Source organism: Phragmites australis, chromosome 22 (assembly GCF_958298935.1).
Source record: "Phragmites australis chromosome 22, lpPhrAust1.1, whole genome shotgun sequence".
In the NCBI taxonomy this organism is placed as follows: Eukaryota; Viridiplantae; Streptophyta; class Magnoliopsida; order Poales; family Poaceae; genus Phragmites; species Phragmites australis.
In genome coordinates, this window is record NC_084942.1 from 21,610,151 (window position 1) to 21,636,641 (window position 26,491).

General features: G+C 40.4%; 2 protein-coding genes across 4 annotated transcripts; both read left to right on the forward strand.

The window, feature by feature from the left end:
- Positions 1–774: 774 nt before the first annotated feature.
- On the forward strand, positions 775–19,493 carry LOC133904893 (uncharacterized). Of its 3 annotated transcripts, none has more exons than XR_009907517.1 (36): positions 775–1,305; positions 1,484–1,571; positions 1,725–3,961; positions 4,256–4,370; positions 4,544–5,341; positions 5,559–5,859; positions 5,938–6,416; positions 7,054–7,180; positions 7,261–7,385; positions 7,506–8,176; positions 8,294–8,411; positions 8,528–8,644; positions 8,926–9,020; positions 9,206–9,357; positions 11,100–11,155; positions 11,247–11,460; positions 12,151–12,570; positions 12,680–12,957; positions 13,095–13,180; positions 13,249–13,335; positions 14,020–14,281; positions 14,368–14,793; positions 14,898–14,994; positions 15,623–15,939; positions 16,077–16,187; positions 16,382–16,549; positions 16,689–16,817; positions 16,915–17,004; positions 17,120–17,226; positions 17,309–17,457; positions 17,775–17,857; positions 17,932–18,027; positions 18,165–18,287; positions 18,378–18,461; positions 18,539–18,749; positions 18,850–18,991. XR_009907517.1 is itself a non-coding variant. In XM_062346533.1 (36 exons), the coding sequence occupies exons 1-36, from the start codon at positions 1,016–1,018 to the stop codon at positions 19,192–19,194; spliced, it is 9,582 nt and encodes a 3,193-aa protein (XP_062202517.1). In that variant the 5' UTR covers positions 777–1,015; the 3' UTR covers positions 19,195–19,493. The 3 variants fall into 3 exon arrangements, 2 of the variants coding, with proteins under 2 accessions (XP_062202517.1, XP_062202518.1); XM_062346533.1 differs by having other exon boundaries at positions 777–1,305; positions 18,609–18,749; positions 18,850–19,493; XM_062346534.1 differs by lacking the exons at positions 775–1,305; positions 1,484–1,571 and having other exon boundaries at positions 1,726–1,820; positions 1,928–3,961; positions 18,609–18,749; positions 18,850–19,493.
- Positions 19,494–20,470: 977 nt separating this feature from the next.
- Positions 20,471–25,923, forward strand: LOC133904894 (uncharacterized). The gene is made up of 9 exons (XM_062346535.1): positions 20,471–20,782; positions 21,074–23,789; positions 23,872–23,952; positions 24,084–24,236; positions 24,343–24,506; positions 24,578–24,725; positions 24,849–24,971; positions 25,060–25,147; positions 25,393–25,923. The coding sequence occupies exons 2-9, from the start codon at positions 21,321–21,323 to the stop codon at positions 25,578–25,580; spliced, it is 3,414 nt and encodes a 1,137-aa protein (XP_062202519.1). The 5' UTR covers positions 20,471–20,782; positions 21,074–21,320; the 3' UTR covers positions 25,581–25,923.
- Positions 25,924–26,491: the final 568 nt, after the last annotated feature.

Below are 26,491 nucleotides of genomic sequence, written 5' to 3' on the forward strand. Positions count from 1 at the left end.
CATCTCTAAAGGATTCCTGTCGGAGATTAAAATCTCTTTACGAAAGAATTTTTGTTTCTTTAGCGTTTCAACGATTTAATTTTATGGTTTTCGTTACGAAAGGATTTTCAAACTTATTCTCTTCAAGACAAGATTCTCTCATTTTCCTTCATAAATCCCTTCGAAGAGAAGTTATTGAAGATAAAAGAAAATAAAGAGAATGTGAACGAGAAGAGGAATCAGAAAGAGAGAAAAATAAAAAAAAATACGGTTAGGGATGATCTAAGAAAACACATGCTGCGCTTGGTAACGTTACAAATTTATCTCCAGTCTTGTAATTATAGCCACACTAAGGATGCACTTACGCAACATATACCAGAAATGTGTACATCTAATGTTGTGTTTTGTTAAAAATTATAATACAAACGTAAATATTATCAGATGACACCGAAATTGCAAATGGAATGAGTAAAACATGCTTCTGTTTGGCTTAAGATTGTAATGATAACGAAACGCTCACTATGTATTAGGAACAATATCATTTGATTGAAAAGTTTTTTACCCCTGACATCATCGTTACCATCACCTATCCAACGTCACCTCATCTAATATCATTCTAATGCGATTAATACTTTATATATATTAGTAGTCAAAGTTTTTAAATTTTGATTGTGCGCATGCTTTTAAACATCATCTGTTTGAGAATGAAGGGAGTACATAACTAGCGTGTAATTATATTTGGATTTGGTCTAGCGAAAGAAAAGGAGTAATAAGTATGAACTTGCTAAGATTATCTGATGAATCTGGTTGTGATTTGCTGGTGTAATACGATTTGTGATTTTCTTCACTTTCTCCATTTCCATCACCAGCGTTATCCTCCGTCCTCTGCCCGCGCCGCGCCGCGCACGCGAACCGCACCTCTCCCCGCCGCCCCAACCGCTCCCGTCCGGCAAGCCTTCCTCCTCCCCTCCACCCGCCTGCTTCCCACCACCCATGGAGCCCTAGTCGCGCCGCCCTCGAGCCGACTCGACCAGCGATGGTCCTCGCGGAGGCCTTGCGCGCGCGGCTGCTGGCCGCGCTGCGGCCGTGGCTGGCGGCGGACCCGGCCGACCTGCGGGTGGAGCCGGGCCTCGCCCGCTCCCGCGCCGTCGCGCGCGGGCTCGAGCTCGACGTCTCCGCGCTCAACGCCGCCGCGGGGGAGCCCGCGCCCTGGCCCGCCAGGTTCGACCGCGCGGTCGCCGCAGAGGTCGAGCTCGCCGCCTCGCCCTGGGCCGCCCCCGCGCTCTGCGCCGTCGTGCGCGGCGTGGACGTCGCGCTCACACTCAGGTACCGCCTGGCAACTTCTGCGTGCGCTTGTACTGATGAAACATTGCTTGTGGTGCTTGGAACATCTGTTGATACTGTTGTGCTGAACCATTGTGGCATTGTGCTATCATGGTGGACTATCTCTTAATGTGGATGACTTAGATAAGTGAGTGATAAACCAGTCATGTCTATTTCGAAGGGAGCCTGCGCGGAAGAAGCAGCGGCCAGACTACAAGGAATGGGTCTCTAAGGAGAAGAAGAGAGTGCTTGCATCATTGGACCCTCAGGTAGAGCAGTTCCATCACTCTTTGTTTTTCTTGGGTGCATTCAAGGTCCATGCCTTGGTACACACTACACAGTAACACTTGCATTTTCTAGTAATGTTATTGTGATGCTTGCTTAAACACTGATCAAAAGCTGCCTCTCGTACTACTTGTTAGGGCCAAATGTTGCATGAGATGATTGAAGGGGTAGTTAACTCCATGGAAGATAAGCTTGCTTCAGTGTTTTCCAGTGTGCTTCTGAACTGTGGTCAGGTGCGGCTTGATGATGTCACGATACAAGTTCGATATCTTGATGACTCCCATGTTTTTGTATTGAGGACAACTGACTTACAGTTTGGTCCTGAGCTTGTTTTTCGCAGCTCTCTGTTCAGAGGACTAGTTGGGTCTTTTATATCATTCAGAAAGAAGAATAGCATGTTTGTTAAATGTGCTGAATTTGAGTTTTTGCTGAAGGAGAATGATTCTATAGATTGCACTGCATCTCTCACCGGCATATCTGCTTCAGTTAGATTGGATAATCTCCAAGTTGCTGCTTTTGGCATTCATATCCCAAGTGCATGCTGGGAGATTTCACCCAAATTTGTTCCTTCGTTGATGGTGATATTGGATATTACAAGCCAGAAGGAAGAGTATGGGGTTAGGAATGGCAGAGAGCTTTGGAAAATCGCTGCACAAAAGCTTGACAACTCAGTAGTGCGTCGAAGATTTTCTTTAAACAAGGCCGTAAGCCATGCTGCTTTCTGGCGGCGCTATGTTCATGCTTATGTACTGTTGCTAACATTAGTAGGGTATCCCTCTGACAAGATTATAGTAAGGAACTGTGGTAGGGTATCAAGGAACAGGAAACTCTGGGATTCTATCAGAGATCATTGGGAAACTGTTATTGATTTGGAGGAGAAAATTCCTGTAGAAGCTATTGCTAGAGCACGGTGTGCCGCACGTTCAAAACTAATTGTGTCACAGCAACTAAACAAGCAAGAATCATCAAAAGCGCTTCTGGTTTCTTCCTTGTTGAAAGTTCTTTCGCCCTTTATATATTTATGGAGGTTTCTTGGGTTCATATGGTGGTCAGTGTGGGCAACTATGGGCCCTGGAAACAAAACATATAGATCATATGCATATATTTTTCCTGGTGTTACTCATGATGTAGACACGGAGCTTCAGCTCAGCGTCCACCTTGGGGAACTCTCTGTAACCTTGTTACCTATTGCTGATCACTTCACTGATTCAAAAAGACCAAACAAAGGAAACAAGACCTATCAGATCGATTCACCTTCGGCACATCTTGTAATGAAGTCATCATGCTTACTTTACTCAGCTGGTTGCACCACACAATCATTGTTTTTAGCAGTTGGGGAACTGAAGACATGCCTTTCTGGTGTCCTAAAGTTACTACAGGTAGACAATAGCAACACTCCCAGGAGGAATTCATCTTTTGGAACAGCAGAGTTTGCTGAAGACACTGACTCTAAGATAATACTCTGGAGTGACTCTGCTAGTATGCACCCATTCTCCCCACAACAATCAAACAAATCTTTTTCCTACAATGATGATTTGTCCACAGCCCTTGTAAAGAGTGATATGGATGAGTTATGGTCAAATTGGATGATAATTAGCAATTTATACAATGCATCAGGTCTGATGCATCATGATAAACCTTCTGTTATTTTTGAATCCAAATATTTTCTCATCGATCCTTACAAAAGTGCAAGTGGTTTTCAGCAACTTAGATTCACAGTTGGGAGACTAAACATTGATTTGGATTATCTATGTGCTTCATCAACTTATGTGCTATACAGACAGTTCATGCACTACAAACAGCTGAAAGAACTAACTGAAAAATCACCAGACCTTTCGAACAGCGGTGATACCTATGTAGCATCTACGGGTGGAATTGTTGAGAAATTGAGATCATTCAATCATAGAATGAAGTTTGCGATGTTAGATGCTACTCCAGAAAATACCCTTCACATTGTAGCACTGGTTGCCGGTCCAAGTATACAGTTATTCTTTGATAAAAATAATGTGTTGCAAAGTAGCAAATATGTATACAAACCCCTTCTTTCTCAGATGGATAGCAAGTCCCGTATAGTTCTCAGTCTGGCATATGTGGAATGTGCTCTCTGGCCATCATCTCTATCTGCTCCAGCTCATCTAAGAGCTAATTCACATACCAAAGAATCACATAACACATTTGCTAGTGTGAAGGAGCCTCAAGAACCACATCAACTACGAACAGAAAGTAGTGCAAGGCATGCTTATCCAGGGTCTGTTGTGCTGGATGCTTGCTTCAGTTTTGCTGGTTTAACTATTCTGATAGATAATCCAGAGACAATTCAGCAGTCTCACATTTTTGGACCGATGTCAGCCAATTTGCAGCTTTCAACAAGCAGGTAGCATTTTCGACCTTGCATTTTTATGGACGTGTGACTCTGAAAAGATTTCTGTTCAGTATGTTACCTAAACTATTTTTTTTTGCCTTGTATGAGGAGTCGAGTCCGAAAGGTTTTTTAAAAGAGCTGACTAACAGCATATAAACCAAGAAATTATGAGAATGAGAGCACTTGTATTTTTAAAATAATTTTTCCTTCCACCAACTATTATCTTTTGTGGCCTGAGTTTGCATGATTCAAGTGTATTTGGTTAAGAAGTTTGTAAGTTGACAACTCTTTTATTTCACCTTCCAGGAAGTATGTCCATTCCTTCTTTGGGGCTAGAAACATTATCTCAACAAACTTAGGAGGAGGAATTGTTGGTTGCATAGCTTTACTCTACATGGATGAACTTTTCACTGTTTGCCAGGTCTGTACAAGTTGAATATATCAGTTTTTTCAACATTATTCAATCAGTTATTGATTTCCCAGTGAAAAAAGTAGCATATATTTCTGAACCAAGTAGTCCACCCTACCCCTTATATTGTCTGCTTTAAGTAACTTTACTTGATCGTACTTGTGGTGTTTATCAACACTGTGCAGCTTATTGAAAGCATGCATTTGGAGGCATTGAAGTATGACCTTGTTAATGTTAAGTATTCCCAATATTTCATTGGAAGACTAGCATCATTTTACAAAAAAAATATGAAGGGGAGCACAATGGAGCTTGTTGCTGGCCATATTACCCAGGAAGAAACAGTTGACCCTCATATTGAACTCAATGTTGAAATACAACTTGATTTGGAGTCAGCAGACATCATCTTTAGTGCTTCACGCAATGAACTTTTCCCAAATCCTGCTGTGTTTATTAACAGTGCCGTAAACTACATCAGCAGCTCACCTATATTTGAGGGCACAGCAACACAGGAATTACTTGACATATTAGCTTTAGGTGTTGGTTTTTGCATCATAAGTTCTTCTTTGAAACTTCTGCTTGATGGAGAACGCACAGACTTCCTCATTAGTCTATCTGGAATTCAATCTGTGGTATTCGATAATCAAGCTCAGATGAGTATTTATAATGATATACATCAGCACGGAACCATATTTAGTGACTCACTGCATAGCAAGAACCAGCTCATTATATCAGACTGCATCTTTCATCTTAGTGTTGGTTGCAATAAAGACAACTTGACTGATGAGAAACTGCAAGATGGATCTGGAACTTGTTGCATTTCTGCTTCTTTAGGAGTTTGCTATTCAATTAAAATTGAATTTACAGAGGTTTATGTTGGAGACTACAGCATACACACTTACTTATCTGAATTCAGTCAACGCAGCAAACAGAAAATCTCTCTGTTGATCCATGATGGCCTTCAGGTTGTCAAATGCAAAATTCAGGTGCACCACTCTTCTTGAAGCTTTTCCGCTAATTCTGCTAGACAAACATGATTTCTGGTTAGCGATATCAACATTGTTCATTCACGCTTTTAATGGTTGTGACATGTCCTGAGATGAAGTATTTAATTTATTTCTTAGTTATTCCTAGTTATTCCTAGTTAGCACCCCTTTTCTGTTGTCTTGCTATTAAGACATTCTTTATAACTGCAATTGACAGGGTGGTTTGATCTTTCTGGAAACTATTTCTTTAGCTAAGCTTGTTTTCTGTTGCAAAGTTTACTTTTGGCTGCTTATGGATCTCCCACTGCGGGAAACACCAAACTTAGTCAAAGATTCAGTACCTCCAATCTCTTCAGGAAGTGACTATATTGTTACCAACATATATACAGAGAGGGAGGTAGCAACTGTGTCTTTAGGTGCTCATTTACAAAGTGAGGAATCCAAATTGAACGCCGTCAAATGCCTTGATGTTGAATCATCTGGGGTGTCCCTAACTCTTGTTGTTGCAGATGAATCTGGTAACTGTCTTATATACTTATCCTTAGTTCAAATGTGCTGCCAATTAGAGAAAATTATTATTCGTTTCCTGCATTTAGGTACATATCAGGGATTAACTTTTGAAGTTGACTTAAGTCTTCAGCGAATGAACCTTGGCATGAAGTTTCTGTTTGAAGTAAAGCGTCTTTCGATTTCCACTATTAGAAGTATCCACAAGAATACCCCTGAACAATTAAGAGATGTACCGGCACCTCGTTTTCGATCCAGCAAGTCTGTTGCTCTTTCATCTCAGTCTGAAATTCAAGAATATCTCCCATTTGTAGAAGCAGACAATATGCTTACTTATGGTCATGATGCTCCTTCAAGCTCAACTTCTGCACTGGGAAGTTCAACAGGCAACACATCATTAGAATTTTCTTCACATGAGAATTATATCCTCAAGCATTTCTCTTCTTATCTCAAGACTGAGAAAAAAATATTGGATGGAGATTCCAGTTTGGTGAGTTTAAGTGGTGATTGGTTTGGATATGGTTCTGTTTCTGGTTTGGAGGTGGCGATGTCACTCTCAAACATTGAGGTGATCCCTCAATCTTATCTGCTGTATTTTCGGTAGTGGGTCTGTATATTTCTCTATTTCCGAGCAAGCTTTCTCTCTCCTTTTCATATTATGCTTTATCTCTTATGGTCGACTAATAGTTCAAAAAAAGAAGTAGAGAATACAAGATGGATCAGGATAACTAGCATCATTTGACATCCCGTTCTAGATTCCGGACAAAATGGTTTTGATAGGTCTTGTCATCTCTGTATTGAGAATTGGAGCATAGTTGGCACAGTTATGCCTGCCTATTGCTACTATTTTTATCTTTAGTTCCTTGGAGCATGTCATATGGTAACACCCTTGTTTACAGCTATGAAAAGTTTGCCCCCATTCAACTATGATACCATATAATGCTTCTTTTCATCATATTTGCATCCTCTTGGTAACATGTGCCATTGGCATCCACTTCTGTGACAAACACTCACTTTTGGAGAAATAAGCTGAGAAAATATCTTGTTATGAATATGGAAATGCGTCCATCACACCACATGAGTACAATATAGAAAACCTGTGATCATGGCTATCCAATTAAATTTGGTCCAAGTCTACTACACATTTCCTTCTATGAATTGGTCAATGAGTAAAGCTCGTCAACCTTTTAAGTTTCTATCTGCAGATGATCTCATCATTACTTGCTCCTTTTTATGGGATAATGAGTTCTGGCTCAACTCAGAAAGAAATACAGACTGGTGGCACTACTCACCAAGCACAGCTGGACAATATGGATTGTACTATACCTGATGGTAATTCTGCTTAATGGCTGATGTATGTATCCTGTAGACCTAAAATCACTGTGCTAATCCACGTACCACTGCCTTAATAGGATCAATTGTTGCTATAAGGGATCTTAATCAACAGATGTATGTATCAATCAAAAACACTGGAAGTACATACCAAGTGGTTGGTGCATACCATTATTCTCTTGCTGGTGAACACGCATTATTTAAGGTTATAGCTTGATACCTATATAGTGGAATGAACTTCTCACTATTATTCACAGTCATCTACAAGGGATGCTTCAGCCATTTGCATAGTTGTTAAAAAAATCATTTCACCCTTTTTTTTCAGGTGAAACACCAGAAGAGATGGGGATCCAGCACCCAATGCATTTCTCTTTTATCTTTATCTGCAAAGAATGATGAAGGCAAAGAGCTGGCCCTTAGTTTTTCTCAAGGATCAGATTTCGTCGAAATGTCTTCTTATGTTGACAAGCCTTGTTCAATTTGGAACACACTTCCTTTCAGGATTGATAATTTTGAGGATGACGGTGATGATGGCAAATCTTACAAGGTTATACCAAGAAGTTCATACTATCTTGTCAACAAGAAAAGAAATTATGGCATTGCATTTGTTGATGGCTTGCTGGAGTTTGTGAAAAAGCCAGGAAATCCATTTAAAGTGCAGGTTTTTGATGCATCTATTTTTTCTGATGTTGCAAGGCTTATTGTTCCCCATATGAACTTGGATAATATGACTTATTTAAATGTGGACGATGATGTGCCTTTTGCTGTGAGGGATAGATTGGCAAGCGGTGCAAGTTCTCAACTTATAATCATCAATGTTGATAAGATTGTTTTTACCATCACTCATGAAGTGTTTGATACTGATAATGTTTTTCCACTTGTCCGAACCTGCATAAGTGATGTCCGTGTTGTCACACAAATATTCCCATCCAAGCTCAGGATTCTAAGTTCATTCAAAGTCTCAGGGCAGTATTTCAAGGCACGAAGAAATCTGTGGTCAGTCTTGTGCTAAAATTGTATATAGTCCTTATTTTGTTGTCTAATTGCATTTTGGTTGTTTCTTACACATTGGTACGGAGATTAGAAATTGAGTTCTTGCTATATGACATACAGGGAGGAACTCATCTCTCCTATCACCTCCTATACGTTCTTTCGTTCTAGGTTTCGAAAATCAGACCCAGTCACTAAGTATGGCAAGATGCCCATCCATTTCTTCCTTCATTTAAAGCAGGTGCGATGCTTTACTAATATGCTTGTTTCAACTACACATAATTATTTAGCTGTAATATAGTTTAATCTCACCTTCATTCTTTTCTTTTGACAGAAGGCTCACTTTTGTTCTTGCAGGTGGATATATTTATTAATGAGCTTTCAGTTGACATCCTTCTATATTTGGCTGGAAAATTAGACTTGATGGGTCCATATGCTGTGAGAAGCTCAGCTATCTTTCCTAACTGCTGCAAGGTTTAAATTAAAACTTCTAATTATATTATTCAACATTTTACCAGAGTTGCATTTCATTTTGGACAGACGAGTAGGGATTGCAATGTTACATTGATCTTTCTAATGATATGGCTGATAGCTTTGAGCCTCTGTTTTGCCATATTCTACACCTTGTTTCAGATGTGATGTGTTGCATATTGCATATATACTTCTAATTTTTCCTGTCCTTCATTATTGCCTCTCTCTTTAGTTTCATGGCGCGGTTCTTGATGATATGAACATACTACCCATTGCTTCTGCAGATAGAGAACGGCTCAAGGCTGGCACTTGTATGTCATTTTAAAGATAATGGGGATGCAATAGTTCCTGGACAACAGTCAACTTCAGTTTTCTTGAGGTCTGTTTATTTTTTTGGTTATCTAAATCATTTTCAATCTCTGCATCTTAGCATGGGATATGTTTTGTACATTGTCACCAATGGATAGCTATGACTAATTCAGTCCTCTGGGTGTTGACCCTTTCCTTGCGCTTTTATATTCTACTCCTGCTATGTTTGATACTCCATGTTTAAACATCCTCCAGGCACTTTACATTTGATGATAATCTTCCACATGATCAAAATGTGGTTTCTATTTGTTTATTCAAGGAAGGGGTATTTTCAACTATTCCAATCAGCATTTCTCTCCATGAGCCTGGTATTTTCGCATGGAGGACCCGCGTGTCACCTGTCAAAGGTATTTCTTTCAGCAAATATTCATTCATTAAAATAAAAGTGCCCAGTTTCTAGATTTATGTTCTGAAAGTGTTCTGGTTCTGAACCTTGTGTTGCTTGATTTAAAGTATCTTTTCCTTGAACTAATTTTCCTTTCTCAAAAAGATTATGATGTCTTGGAGTCAATTTTTTGCACCTTCTTTGGAAAGTTATGGATAAAACTATGATTGAATGGGCATTATTAAAATGAGTTATGTCTTGTTTACACTTGTTGCTACTTTCTTTTGATGTGGATTTGCATTCTTACAACACACTCATTTTGTTCTAGACTAGCTGAATGCCTTTAACTGCCTCCACCGTCACTTTCTAGTCGTGTCTGAGGGTGATGCGCTGTCTGATGGAATCCCAAAGACCCAAACATTGCGTTCAATAGCAATTTTATTTCAATCAACAACTAATTAAAAGAGGGCGATGTCAGCTGAGTCTATAACTATACTTTGCTGTGACATATGATGTGAAGTTGTAAACTGTTGAAGGGCATTACCAGTGCAAGTACAATTCATCAGCTCCAGTTCAACCAAATATGTGGACAATAACGCAGCCGCCAACATAGGATAGAATTCCACCAAAATGACACAATTCAAAGAATAATTGTATCAGTTGACCAAGCTAATGTACAGCAGCCATTACATTGAACTACTCCACTAAACTAAAGCAGAACAAGCAAACCATTCAAGAGGGAAAAAGGAAATGCTTATTACCTAAGCAATTGCTCACTTCCATCCTCTGGCAAGATTAAATAGGAACACCTCCATAATTTGCTCAGCAATAACCAAAAGGCAAGCACACCCCAATCACGAACCTGAAAACTAGCAAAACCAACCAAGTTCTTTTGCTCATGGCTCTTGATCCAGAATGCAAAAGTCTTAAAAGAACCCCAAAGAAGCAAGTAGCAGTGGCACTGGACACTTGTGCCACAGCCCACGATGAATAAATGGATCAGTCCCATTCCTTTTCTGCCCCACACATTCCCATCCCAATCACCAGCTGAATCAACCTGGCATGCCTTTCTCGGCCTAGGGGATGTGAACACCAGTAGCAAGGAAAGGTAGCACCGAGAGGAATGGCCCTGTGGCATTGTCATTGTGCAGCCTGTGCCCTGTTGGCAGGGTCCAGCTCTAATGGTGGGACTAATTGTTGTATTCCACGATGGCAATGTACTTGTATGTCTAGCGGCCGCAGCGGCTTATGGTTTGGTCATGTGGGCGTCAATGGTGGAGGTGAGGTTTTTGCAGCGGTGAGCATGGTTTTTGCTGCTCAAGGAAGGTATGAGGGAATCCGCTGTCGGTGGTGGCGTGTCATCTGGGAGATGTCCAGGGAAGGGTAGATCAGGAGTGGAGAGGATGGCTTTTGGTGGTGTGGAGCTTTGGAGGAAAGAAGGGGAATAATTTCCCTGTGCTGGGAACACAAAGGAATCACATCGCAGGCTCACCTGTTGATGCCAATTGTATTTAAGGGGAGGGGAGGCCGACAGACCATCACCAATTGTATCTTTGAATGTATTAAATACAATATTCTTGAATGATTCTTGTGGCACACCTCAGCTGAAATGGGATAATAAATGTATTTTCTTGAAAAAAAAGGTTCATACTTTGGTCCTATGCACCAACGACTTCCCTATAATCTACATGCTGTACATGCTTTATTTATGGTGCAGTGGTGGTATTTTTGTTGTGATATTTTTATTTACCTTGACCTCTGTAGATTCGAGAAGCTTCTCTGGACCATTTGTTGTGGTTAAAGTGTCCCAGAATTCTGAGGTAGGAAAGCAAATGCTTTTGTACTTTACGTTAAAAACTGATTATTATATTCTAATTGTGTTTTCTTATAGTTAATGTTGACTAAATGCAGGAAGGATTATCCCTTTCAGTTCAACCTTTGTTGAGGATCTATAATAAGAGTGACTTTCCCCTTGAACTTCGGTTTCAGAGGCCAAACAAAGCTGATGAAGAAGCAGCATTTGTCACAGTTAGAAGTGGAGACATGGTTGATGAATCTACTGGAGTATTTGACGCCATGGATTTATCTGGAGGATCCAAAAGAGCATTGATGTCTCTAGCTCTTGGCAAGTAACCACACCTTTTCTTGGCATGATGTTATTGCCCATTTTGCATGATCAAATTTCTTGGCATGGGATAGGAACGGTCCTCCACAGTGCAGATAACATTTACTTAGTTTCCTTTGGTTACTTTCTCCACTGTGCAGCGGCATTGGTTGTAACTGTTAGCAATAGCATTATTTACCTTGGACAGTGGTAGTAACTAGAAATTATTTGGTTTACTTATCGTTCCTATGTACCATTCCTTGTGAACTTTGTACGTGTTCCATGAACATCTTCTATGTGTAACTTTTGCAAGAAACAGTTCCCATATTCAATGCTTCATGAGTAAATTATTAGGCACTATTCCCTTGCACACAAGCCTCACAGACACGCAAGTTTACTTGCAATTGGGGTTTCCCTCAGTCCCTCTCAAATCATCATCTTTTATTTATGTGTTTTGGATAACCCATGGGTTCATTATATATTTATCTATCTATTTTTTTTATATGTAGTGTTATTTTATCAATTGAACTGGCAGGCAATGCTCTAATATTGTAATACTGACAAGTCTTGCACTCTATGTCCAATTGCAACTTTCTATTGAACATTCAAGTGTACATGAGCCTAAAACGGCAATTCTTTTAGATCAGAGGTAGTAGTTTTGAATACGACACTTATCTGACAGCTGTTCAATCCATTTTTTTTTAATTTCAGGCAATTTTATGTTGTCAATCAGACCTGAGATGTCTGAATATTCTGAAAATATTAGTCAGCCAGCTTCAGTGAAATGGTCAGAAGACATAACCGGTGAAAAAGCTATCCGGATATCTGGGATTATAGAAAAGCTTAATTATAACCTAAGAAAAGCCTTCAATGTTGATTCCATGAAGTCTTTTTTTAGCTCTTTGAGTTGCCCTGTTTTTGTCGATGGTCATCATGTTACAGATCTTCATTTTTTAATTCATACTCTGGGTAGAGATGTGCCTGTGCAGCCTACATATGGAACTCGTGTTTCTGACAGAAGTGCACCAGTGGCATTACAGTTCCAGAGAGAAATATTTATATACCCGACTGTACAAGTGTATAATTTCTTGCAAACAGACATACAGGTGGTTCTGACTGACTGTCAACTGGGTAAACTCTTATCTATGAACATTTTATTATGGAAAAGTGGATGTTCCTATTGAAGGAAGCAAAAAACAAAAGGTAATACATTTACTTATTCATTTCTACTATAATGCAGGAAATATCATAGAAGATAACGTTGGCAGCATTGGCAAGCAGGCAACGATTAAGAGTGGTTCTAGTGCTTATTTTTATGTGAATCCTGCCCTATTTAATTTCTCAGTCACACTGATTTCATATGGTTCAAAGTCCAAGACAGTTAATAGTAGTGATTGGGTTAAGAGAATGCAAAAGCAGACAGCTCGAGCTCAGTTCCTTGACATGCTGCTAGAATTTGTTCCTGGGAAGTATCATTCTTCTTTAAGATTATTACGTCAGGAGAAAGGCTTGTTGGAGGTAGGATGACGAATTTTGATATTGACATGCCTTCTCAATTTTCCATTGATATCTGGTGAAACTGTGTGCCTTTCGGAATTACAAAGTTTGAAGATATCAAAATCATGTACCTGATAGTCAATCTCTTGATTGTGCAGGTTGCTTTGTTCACAAGATACATACTACATAATACCAGTGATTACCCCTTACTGTGCACAGCTTCCCATAAAAAACCACTACCTGAGTATGTAAATCTGAGCTATTATATATGCATTCTTACATGGTTGCTCATTAAATGCTGAAATATTGCAGGTCTGAACCTGGAACAAACAATATTAATCTTCCTCCTCAGCATGGTTGTATTTTGCCCTCAATGTCAATGAGCTCCTGGTTTACAAAGTAAGCACTCACATTGAGCTTCTCCTTCGTGTTCGGGGAAAAAAAAGTCACATGAGCTTTGTTCTCTGTTCACTGAAAAATGGCTCTTGATTTAACACAGCAGAGCTGGGTAGTTGGCACAACATTCATTCAGTCACTATGTTTTACATTGTAGAGTTTGTTTCTGCAAATAGTCAATCTGTTATGGTTGTGAATGCCTGCTCCTGACCTAAACCGAAGCTGGCGCTTTTGCTCCAAGCCCTAGCACGCTGGTAGACTTGCCTGACCATAACACAGTTATTTCGATACTGTAGATAATGTTTAATATATTGGCAATTTGCCACCTGCTGTGCTATCATAATCATATGCCTGGTTTGGTGGTTCCTGCTGGAAAATTCTTCATAAACTGTAGCTTCAATGAATTATCGTTCAATGTGTTACCACTTACAAGCACATGGTTTTTTTTAATCTGTTATTCTTATTCAAGGTGTGAACCATTTAATGCATTTTTGTTGATTGAGAAATATTCCCACATTCATCTATGATTATTTTGGTCATGAAAATGAAAGAATGTAAAGTCAGATTTTGTTCATTTGTAGATATTTGGTGTAAGTGTAAATACAGTTGTATGTGTTTGTGTGCTTCCCTGGCAACAAGTCTGCAAAACCTGTTAACTATGTAACATGACAATCATATATATGTCAGGTCAAGTAAATTGCGAATAAGCCTACATAGAGAGAAGGGATCAGAAACTATTATTGATTTGGAAGCAGTGTCTGGCTTCACTGATTTTTTTCTGGAGATCGAAGATAATATGTTGCCTCATCGTATGGCAGCTTTTGGAGTGTCTTTGAAACCTGTTCTTTATGACTTGCCTGTGCCATCACAAGTTGTACTAATTGTTCCAAGATATGTTATTTCAAATGAGTCTGGTACTGCAATTGCTGTTCGCCAATGTTTTGTTGAGGTGCTTCACTTTTGCTCTTTCATGTATTGATTATTCATAATTGCACTCTCATCTAATACTAATGATTTTGGTTACCGATTTTCTAGCACGACACAGATGGATTGACAGTTGAAGCTAAACAGAGGGCTACCTTACAAACATGGAAACCTGGAAAAAAGCGAGAAGTAAATTACTTTGATTTATTTGTCAAGAAGCACAGAAATGTATTTGAGGATTCTCACATTTTTATCCAGTTTTGTCCAAAAGAAACTGGATATAGTTGGTCTGGACCAATCTGTGTTTCATCAATTGGCCGTTTTTTCTTGAAATTTAGAAGATCAGAAGCCATGGTTGTGACAGATGGTATTAAAAGAGATACTTTACGTGATGGGAGGCTGAAACAGTTTGCTTCTGTTGATGTTGTTCAAGAGACCACTTCTTTTGTCTTACACTTCACTAAGCCACCGAAGGTTACACTACCATATCGAATAGAGAATTGCTTGAATGAAGCATCTATCATGTATTTCCAGAAGGTACGGATCTTTTGGTAGTTCTATTGATTCTATTCTATCACAGAACCAATCCTTGTCGTGCTATTACTGATAAAAAAATGTTTTTTTATTCTGGATTTCTCTAGGATTCAGTTGAATCGGATGTATTACGCTCTCAAGAGTCAGAACAGTACGCCTGGGATGACTTAAATTTACCCCGCAAATTGGTTGTGCGCATTGTTGGTAAGTTCTTATCTCCTAATTCTATAGAGTTAGTAGTTGTGTTGATTCATGTATTATGTTGGTGGTAATTACTAATTACAAAACCGATGACCTGGAAACGCATGAAGAAACTGCATTAAGCTTTAGTATTAAAACATTTCATGTCTCTGCAAAGCACACATGCAGCGTCAATGTTCAACAAAGCTCAAAGCCAGCAGTCACCTTACCACTTAATTCTGGATAGTAAACAACTTTTACAGACCTTATTTTTTGGAAGTGAGCGGTACATATTTACAGATGGGAGACATTCAATCGGTCATATCACATTATGTGCAATTTAAAATGGATAGAATCCAATATTGTTGATTACTGCAAAGTATTACCAGCAATGGTGTTTTGGCTATTTAAACTAGTAAAGGAGAGAAAAACAGGCCACATCAATGGTGTGTGACACACTGATTCATTTGCAGTGCATATGTTAATAGCTAGGGAGATATTGTTGGTGAAGTGCCTCTCATTATTCACATGAATTTCTGGTCTTTTGTCTTTCACTCTCTAGTGAAATCTTTCCTAGCTGACACATTGGTGCTTTTCATCTTCGTTACGGTTCTTTAATCATAGTTTGTAAATTACGATTGATCTTCTACAGATACACCTGCATTGCGTGAAATTAAAATAGATAAAATCAGTCCATGGAAGCCATTTTTGAAGATGCGCCAAAATAGCAGGCTTAATCTGGATTTCTCGTTCAGTAATGGACTCAGTTCAGGAAAACAAGGATTCGATGAATCATTTGGATTGAGGGCGTTCAAAATTGGCTATGAAGTATATGCTGATGGTTTAACAAGAGTTCTACGAATATGTGAACTTGCAGACAATCCCAAAACCGAGAAAATTCAATGGCCAATAGCAAGTGTACAGTTCAGAATGTCTTATGTGTGTACTCATCTTCTTGACAAAGTCCAGGTTTGTTCCTTCTGACCTCCACCCGACATAAGCATGGTGAAAGCATTTGTGCATGAATTATGTCAGCGATCTATTCATATTTACAAATCAAACTCAGTCTCATATTTCCTTTTCTTTGCATGTCCACCTTGTTGAAGAGTGGGGAAAAGGTCCAACCGCCGTCTACAATCTTAACAGCAAGACTTCAGCATGTGTCTGCAGACTCAGTTATCACAGATAAATACAAGCATGTATCTGTTGCAATTCATGTAAGTAGTGATCCCTTTGGAATTTATATTTCAATGTCAACCATGCATGTGACTAGACTAATCAAAATTTCCATTTTTTAAAAATGTGAAAAACCTTCAGCATTAGGAACTATTCATATATTTCTTTTTTCAGATCTTGCACTATTTTTTCTATTTTTATTTTGGGTTCCATATTTTTCCTTAAAAAACTGCAGTCAGTGAATGTGGATGAAAAATGGGAAGGAGCTTCATTTGGGTCAATTCTTAGGAGGAACAAGCCTCAGGATGCTAGTCTCGATGAAAGTATTCTTCGCATAATCTTTGTATTGAATTCAACAAACTCTAGCGTCAAACAAATCCAATACTGTTCGATTATTCTACAGGTAATGAAAGTGACGTGCTAGCTTCTTGTTAACACCCACTACTGTCTGTTGCTGGATTCTTTTTAGTTTGTTCATTTATTGTTAACTTGTACAATATCGCAAGAATCATAAATTCTCTAACAAAATTAAGATGTCACAGCCTATTGATCTGAAGATTGATGAGGAAACATTAATGAAGCTTGTACCATTTTGGAGAGCATCCCTTGCTCCTACGGGAATGCCGAGTACACAGTTTTATTTCAGACATTTTGAAGTACATCCAATTAAGGTGCCTTGCTCCTTTTTATTTTTCTTCTGTGATTATGACTTGGTATTCAATTTTGAGTCACTGATTGGAGTTTTCTTACGAATGCAATGGTCTAAAGATCATAGCAAGCTTTCGTCCTGGTATCCGACGCACAACTTATAGTTCTGCTCAAGAGGCTTTGAGAGCACTATTGCATAGTGTTATAATGGTATGTTTTTAAGCATCTTTCGTGTGTTATTAAATTAGACTCCTTGTTGATTTTGGAAGGGCCTCTGTGGTTACTGTATGTCACAGTTTCATCTTTTACTTTTTTTCGTTTTCAGGTGCCTGAGATTAGCAACTCAGCTGTGGAGCTCAATGGAGTTCTCCTAAATCACGCTTTAGTTACATTTCGTGAGCTACTTCTGAAATGTGCTCAGCATTATTCATGGTACATCTTTCCCATTTCTTACATTGTTATCTGTTGAGTCTTGATTACCCGAATTAATGAAAAATCTTCGAGTAATTGACAGGTACGTCTTGAGGGCAATCTACTTAACAAAGGGAAGCTCGTTGCTTCCTCCATCTTTCGCCTCAATTTTTGATGACTCTGCTTCATCTGTTCTTGATGTTTTCTTTGACCCTTCTGATGGCTCGCTGAACCTCCCTGGGCTTACCATAGGTAAAAGAAAAAAAAAACTTTTCTGATCTTTGGAGGAAGACCCCATGGTATTTGTGTTATATTGAGTTAAATGTTTGAAGCTGTTGGTAAATTACTTGATCGGAGCTCTTCAAACTGGTCTTGTTGTAGTGTGGAAGATTTCTACTGCCATAACTTGAACAAGTAACAGCATTTTTTTTTTTGAATTTTGAAGCATGGATGGTGCTGTTCCATTTAGGCAGCCAACACACTATAATATGGCTAAAATATACTGTTTTATCCTATGATATAAAATTTTGAACTGTATCACTTGCTTTATTCATTTGTGGATTGTGCAGGCATGTTTAAATTTATAAGCAAAAACATGAAATCAGGTGGTTTTTCTGGAACAAAACGGTACCTTGGTGATCTCGGGAAAACTGTGAGCTTCCAAAACTTACCGACTGTATCAATAATGTCTTCCAAGAGATTAACATAATGTTGGGTCTTCTGTAGGTTCAAACTGCAAGTTCGAATGCTCTCTTTGCTGCCGTCACAGAAATTTCAGATAGTGTTGTGAGAGGAGCGGAGACAAATGGTTTAAATGGCATGGTATTACCTTCTTTTTACATATTGTGAATGCATGCCAGTTTTCCTTTTTCTAAAAAAAACCCGACATGCAATTAAACAAGGGCAATGGACTTCCGCCTTGCAGTGATAACATATGAAGTGATTTTCCTCTTTTGTAGGTTACCGGTTTCCACCAAGGTATATTGACGTTGGCAATGGAGCCATCTGTATTAGGACAGGCTATAATGGAGGGTGGTCCTGACAGAAAGATCAAGCTTGATCATAGCCCCGGACTTGATGAGGTTCTGCCAATCTGCTACTGCATTTAAATCTTAGAGCTTCGGCTGATGTTCCCACCTTAAATTTATAACATGTCCTGTGCCAATGTTCAGCTATACATCGAAGGGTACCTACAGGCTATGTTGGATGTCATGTATAAGCAAGAATATCTCCGTGTCAGGGTGATTGATGACCAGGTAACTTTCTTGCATCCATTTGACTTTAGATACATACTTCATGTCTTTCATCTACTACTTTCAGTTTCTTCCCCCAGGAGAGCGCATGTGCATGGAAATACCAGGGTTGTCTGAACCATCTGATAATGGAGTCTCTTTTTCTTCCAGGTTATCCTAAAGAATCTACCTCCAAATAGTGCTCTGATAAATGAAATCGTGGACAATGTCAAAAGCTTTCTCGTGAGCAAGGCGTTGTTAAAAGGAGATTCTTCTACAGTTCGGCCTTTGCGCCATCTGCGAAATGAACCTGTAAGTTCCATCTTTGACTTGAAAGCGATTACCTTGAGGAAGATACCAGTAAAGTGTGTAACATTAACGTAAACCAATTGGGCCTTGTAACTGCTTGCAGGAGTGGAGGATCGCGCCGACGGTGCTCACCCTGTGCGAGCACCTGTTCGTGAGCTTCGCCGTGCGCGTGCTGCACCGGGAAGCATCCAAGGCCATTGCCGGAGTGATGTCGAGGGTGAAGAAACCCACTGGAGGCGACGGCGATTGCGAGGGCGAAGGCGACTCATCCTCATCTGGTGGAGCCATGTTGAAACGGAACAGGCTGTGGGTCGTCGGAAGGTTTGCGGTTTCGGGCATGGTCGCCTACGTCGACGGCCGGCTGTGCCGGCACATACCCAACCCCATCGCCAGGAGGATCGTCAGCGGGTTTCTACTAAGCTTCATTGAAAGCAAGGGCAACGAATAGGCAGGCCACATGATCACATGTTCCTCTGCTCCTACCACGGTGAATAGGCATGCACGTTGCTCAAAGAAACCATGTGTGGTAGTGCACGTAATCTGTCACTGTAATGTGTAGCTTTGTACAGCAATTTTGACCGGGACATGAGCATACGTTTTATGTACAGAAACACCGGGACAAGGAAGGTTGTCATGCTTGGGGTGATATAGCTACGCCGGATGCTTCCCTCCCTGCAGTGCAATTTCTGTGGTCCGCGCGTGGGAATCTTTTTATACTTCTATGAGATTTGAATTGTTCCAACTAAATTCCGTTTGCATTCCGAAAACCTAAGACCGAAGGGGACAAAAGAAATGGTGCTGACAAGTGACAACGCCTGTTAAATCAATGAGGTCAGCTCCGACGTCTGGTCGGCAGGAAATTAAGGAACGTTGGTTCGATCTCGTAAGTTCCCTTCGTTCTAGTTGTCAGCGACAGACTGACAAAAAAAAAAAAATCTCGTAAGTTCCCTGCGATTAATCTTCTTTTACTTTTGTCTAATTGTCAGCGACAGACTGACGGTAGCTAAGCATGCGAATCAAGAAAAAGGTTCTACTCGGCATTTTTAACAGAAGAAAGGAGGAGCTCTGCCATTTATTTGAGAAGAAGATATGAGGTAAGCCCTACATCATATGATTTATGGTTGTCCTTTGTAGCATTCGATGGTTTTCTCTATACATTTGTATTCGTTTAGAATTGGATGGCTTGCTTGTTTTCTATAAAAGCAGGCGGACACTATTTCCTAAACAATTTTAGAATCCGATAGTAAAGAGAAAAATATGATATATGATGGAAGCGATAGCGAGATCATATATCATTCGCCGTTTGCGGCACAATACAAGGAAAAGCAGAGAGAGACAAGCGCAAATTGCCGCCGCCCTTAATTTGGCCGTAACAATAAAAAAGTCTTTTTTTTTCTGTGGCCGTAATCGAGTGCCTTCGCCCGGAGACCATCATGAGCTGTCCTTGTGATACCTACTCGGTTATAAATAAATATTATTTTGAAAAAGTTTCGATCAAACATTTAAAATTTTAATTAACTATAGCTTTCAAAATATTTAATTTGAAAACTTTAAAATTATATGTATAAATTTATTTTTAAAAAATATTTTTATAATATCATAAATTTTATAAATATATTTTAATAAAAATAATGATCAATATCAAATACTATGAGTATGTAAAACGCCGTGTATTTTATATTAGGATAGAGTACCTTTTCACGAGGAAACCGCCCCTCTCTTTATAATCGTTTGGTTTTTGAGCACTCGCAGCCCACGTCGTCGTCGTCCTCGTCCTCCAGAGTCCGCCACCGGCCACCGCCAGAAGAAAAAAGAAAGGAAAAGAAACGCGGCGTAGCGGAATGAGAGGGCGAGGTGTGGCATAGGCGGCGGCGCGTCGTCGTCTCCCTCCCCCGGATGCGGCCGCGCTGGACGTTCCAGCTCGGTGGTGGTGTCGGCGGTGCCTCCGCCGTGGCTGGCGCCGGAGGGGCAGGAGGTCCGGGAGGTCGCGCACGCCAGTGCGGCGGGGTCGGGTCGATTTGTTCCTTTTTCCCTTGGTAAGGAACCCTACCTTGATCGCCTTGATCGGATTCAGCGTCCCCGTTGCTCGTTTCTTTCTTGGGGGTCCTTTCTTCGCGGCCAGTGAGCGATCAAATCGAAATCTTTCGTTCCCTGTTCATCTATTTGCCGATTTTTTTTTTTTTTTTTGCTGCGTGATGGCACGCTGCTGATATATTCCATTCATCGTTCGATTAGGCGATTCTTCTTCAGCTCGCAAGATCGATTGATCTCGCGTGTGGAAATTGTCCATTCAGCTGGGCTCAATTCAATCTGTCTTTCTGTTGCAGGGGCCAGAAGGATATTCAACGTGCGTTCTCGATTTCTTGTCACATCGACCCGCTTTGCTCGATGAAGCACTGCTCTTGTCTAAAGAGATGAATGATTCAGCATTGGTATATAATCATACTGTAGCAATTGGCATTCCAAAGCCAAGTGGAACTGTAGAAGGACGCTGTCTGTGGTTCACCTTCAAGCCTGTGCTGCTGCTCAAGGAGGCGCTTCCGGCTTAACAATCGTTCCTTTGCTTTGCGTCTAATGAATAACCAAGTTGGGTCCAACAACCACATAAACTCGAATGTGGCTTATCAAGATCTGACCAAACTTCTCGGTCTTAGTAGGCTTGACTCTGAGAACCTTTCAGATGTCTCAACGACTGTTTTGCCACTGAAGTGCGCTATGGATCCTACAAATTTGGTGCATCTGAGGACCGTACCATCTGAGACTGGACTTAAACCAGTTGAAAATTCAAGCGACAATCTGCAAGATATGGCTTATACCTGTGAAAGCCCGCTTGCTGGAAAAGTCAAGTTCATGTGTAGCTTTGGTGGGAAAATCTTGCCTAGGCCAAGTGATGGGAAGCTCAGGTATGTAGGCGGGGAAATACGTCTCATCTCCATAACCAGAAACTTCTCATGGAAAGAACTCATGCAGAAAACTCTGACAATCTACAATCAGCCTCATATTATCAAGTATCAGCTTCCTGACGAGGATCTGGATGCACTGATATCTCTCTCATGTGAGGAGGATCTTCAGAATATGATGGAAGAATACTACAGCCTTGAAAAGGTCAATGGCTCACCTCGACTTAGGATATTTCTTGTCTCCCCGACTGATTGTGAGGATTCATCATTAGATTCAAGAAGCTTAGAGAGTGAACCGGAGTATCAATTTGTCGTTGCTGTGAACAATCTTGCACAAGCACAACTGAACCGGAGCATCAGCGGAAGCAATTTAATGAATCAAATCAATCAATCGACCCATCAATTGGATAGTTCCCCACTCCCTTACAGAGACTCACCTGTCTCTCAAATCAATACAGAAATTGGAGCTAAAGCTTCTGTTGGAACAACCATAAATGAGTCATCTTCCCAGTTTTTCCTTGATCCATACACACAACAAATGGTGGCTGAGTCGTCAACGACTTCCTCCCCAAGCATAAGTCAGCAGAGGACCATGAAACAGTCTAGGATGCGACTGCCTGCAGATGAAACCACAATGAATCAAGAACATGTGAATATAAGTGAATTTTGCAGTGGCTCAAATCTGGAAACAATGCTTCTGGACCATCAAGATAAGAAGCAAAATGATGCAGACACGAGTGTTGGGGTTGGATTCCTCATGCACCATCTTCACATTCAAAGGCAGGTAAAAGATTTGGCTAGAAATGAGAGTGACTTGAGTCCGCATACCAAACATGATATTTCTATTCCAGTGGAAGCATCCTTTTATTCTGAAAAGGCCTCTGTGCATCCAGAGAATGCAATGTTGGCATCTGGGCTGCATGAACACACCGGTCAAATTCTAGGCATGCCTCATGCCTTCTCCGACCCTTTGCTGAATAGTCTCACTGAAGTACCTGCATCCAATTTGTCATTACCTGCTGATTCTTACATAGCCCCGTCATTTTTCCAGAAAATATGTCAAGCTAAAGAGCTGGAGAGAACAATAAGTGGGATTAGGCCAGCTTTTGAGTGTGTAAAACCTCCTGATGTTTCTCGAACGGATGAATCAAATCACTTTGTTTCTGATCATATTGACCAACGATACAACCAGGGAATAATCGGGCCAGCCAGTTCACAGCCACCGGTATATTACCGACATGAAAGTTTGTCTAGCAATGTGATAAAAAAAGGCCATGATGGTGGTCATGTAGTTCAACAGCACGATAAGCTTTATCATCAGGAAAACAGCGCAGATCCAAGTGTTACTCCCTGGTGCAACTTTGTTGATACAGGGTTCAATTGCCGCACATGTGTTGCAAGGCTGTCCTCAGATGAGTTAGATGCTCTAGAAAGTTCAGTTCCAAAGCCACTGCATGCTACTGATCATTCCCTTTCATATCTTCTGAATGTATCCCAAGCAGAGAATTCAGATCGTGGATCGCACGTAGAGAAACTTAATTCAGGGCTTATTGTTACAGATTATGGAACTACTGGCTGTGTGCATGGGGATGATAAAGTTGCTCCAGAGCCCCATATTCTGTTGCCTATAAACTCTTCTGAAGCTTTTTCCTCGCAAAGGCCAATGGGAAATAGAGAATCCAGTGTATATCAAAACAGAAATTTGGACCAATCATCAGTGCATAGCTCTGGTTTGGCTACCTCTCCACATACTGGGCTTAGTGATGCTGATATGTGCATAAACTTGTATGGCGATGGTGCCCTCTGTTTGTCTTCATTTCAGAATCCAGTTCTAGGTGGTGTTTCAAGGAGAGAGGACCCCCTTGATCACCGAAATGTCGCGTGCACTGAAGGAATAATTGGATTTGATCGTTCCACCATCAATAATGAAAGCAAGAATCTAACGCACAGAATGCACGATAATGTTCAAATGGCTGTGCCTGTTATAGTTGAGGACGTGACTGATAATGTGCCTTCTGGCATTCCATCATCCAGACCAGTTGTTCCTCAGGCTGAAGTGGCAATTGAAGAACGGCAAGAGGTGATTATTTCATCACAGAATGATGATGATGCTAGGAGCAACCGGCCAGAGCTAGCTAATGAGGTATATTCTATATATCTGTTAAGCATCTTAATCCTTCCAAATTAATGTTGGAGCATACCGTATTTGTTGTTCCAAACATTAGGATCATGATGATGGAGCTGCAGATGGGCCCATAAGTGATGCTGTAGTTGCTGAACTTGAAGCCAGCATGTATGGATTGCAGGTGCAGTTCTCATGCTCTCAATTTGTTCCTGAGCAAGATTGCTATCTGATTTATAAAATAACATTGCCATGCATTCTATTTATAACATTCACGTAATGGAAACATGTGGTGGTTGCTATTTTGATGATCAGATTATAAGAAATGGTGACCTCGAGGAGCTACGCGAATTGGGATCTGGCACGTTTGGAACAGTATACTATGGAAAGTGGCGAGGAACTGATGTTGCTATCAAACGTATTAAGAAAAGCTGTTTCGCGGGTAAATCATCTGAACAAGAGAAACTTGTGAGTAGTATTCCTATCAATCTTTTTAGTCATTTGATTGCTTCATCATTCATGCATTATTATTTTTCTTTTTCTGAATTTGATGCCAACCTTCTTTTTCCTACAGACCAAGGACTTTTGGAGGGAGGCACATATTCTTTCGAAGTTACATCATCCAAATGTTGTTGCTTTCTATGGCGTGGTCCCTGATGGAACTGGAGGAACATTGGCAACTGTGACAGAATTCATGGTGAATGGATCACTAAGGAATGTTCTTTTAAGGAAGGACAGGTGAGTCTTGTATATTGTGTTTGGTGCTTTCCATTGTGCACAATGATTTGACTGGTACTAGATATCTGCAGAATGCTTGATCTTCGGAGAAAGCTCATCATTGCAATGGATGCGGCATTTGGGATGGAATACTTGCACTCCAAAAGCATAGTGCATTTTGATTTGAAATGTGACAACTTACTTGTTAATTTGAGAGATCCTCAGAGGCCAATCTGCAAGGTAGTTTTTTATTTACTAGAAAAATTCGTTCATTGCTAATAAACAGCGAAATCTTCATCTTGATGATGGCCTTCTAATTCTGATGTCATTTTTCGTTAATAATTTGTAACTAACTGTTATCAGGTTGGAGACTTCGGATTGTCAAGAATTAAGCGCAACACTTTGGTTTCTGGTGGTGTACGGGGCACTCTTCCATGGATGGCACCAGAGCTGTTGAATGGTAGCAGCAGCCGAGTGTCTGAGAAGGTAAAGGTTTTTTCATCATGACTCCAGATCATTGCTGGCATATGCAACCATGATGTGCCTGATATGTAACACGTATGGACACATGCAGGTGGACGTGTTCTCTTTCGGTATAGTTTTATGGGAGATTTTGACTGGTGAGGAGCCATACGCAAATATGCATTGTGGTGCTATCATAGGTATATATCTGCACTACCCATCTCTTCTTTTGTTTACCTTTCAGCATTGGTCCATGTAACAAGACGAGAAGTAATGAAAGACAACCCATCATCAATTCACGCTCCCATCATCTAAAAGTTTCTTAACCTTAGTTTCGTTGTTCTGGCCTACCTCAACTTGCTTGGGACAAATGTTTTGTTGTTCTTGTCCTCGTCTTAGTTTTGTTGAATCTTCCCAAGTAACTAGCATTCTTTGTTGTGAGAAGGGGGCATTGTCAATAACACTCTCCGGCCTCCAATACCTGAAAACTGTGACCCTGAATGGCGAAAACTGATGGAGCGATGTTGGTCGGCCAATCCTGATGCCCGGCCCTCGTTCACCGAGGTCACTGACAGGTTACGAGCCATGTCAGCAGTGCTTCAACCAAGGGGACAGACTCCGGGAAACAGATAATGAGCTGGATCAACCAGGAGTGGTCGCCCTCCGTTCCTGCACTGACCTGCAGGCCTCCTATATGTGCATAGAGATAGTATATACATACATGTATTTATTGGTCACGGTGTGTATTCTATTCTGACGTGTATCTATGGTTATTATGTTCATTTTTTCACCCCATTTTGAGGGTTTCTGATGTAATTACATGTATCTGAGTTAACTAGTGCAGGCTTGTTCTGGCCTCACGTTTGTTAACTTTTTTTCTTTTCTTTTTTTTTTGCCTTGGGTTGTAAAAATATGAGCTTGACACTTGTAATTATATAGTAGCAGATGTGACTATATCGACATGTCATTTTTGGAACTTTGAAACTGTGAAACAGATGACTTTTTTTTGCTTAGCTGAACAACCCAACAAGTTCATATGAGGATATATTATGGATTTCAAGAGACTCATGCTGTGAACTTATACGGACGAAGTTAAAAAAAAATTGTCGTGATCTTTTTGCATATGCACGGTTGGAGCCACAATAGGATTTTACATGACACGAACCATTTCAGTTTCAAGAAAAAATAATACATGACAAACAAAAACATTAATGCAATCTATCAAACATTCCGAGCAACCATACATGTGTTGGGCTACGTTGCGTGGATGCAGATGAGTCCGGTTGTGTTGTGTTGTGTCTGAGCTAGGGGCAAAAGGGTCAATGCACAAAGGATTTTAGGCTGAAAAGAAAATAGAATTAGAGAAGGAGAGAGGATAATAGCCTAGCATGCATCAAAGGCTGATCCTCCAGAGTGCCATTTCATGGATGCTAGCTTATGAGTGCCATTTTGTGGATTTTTCTTCTTACCAGTGACATGGAATAAATTATCGCAATGGAATGAATTATCGCATTCGTGTCAGAACAGATAATGTCCATCGCATC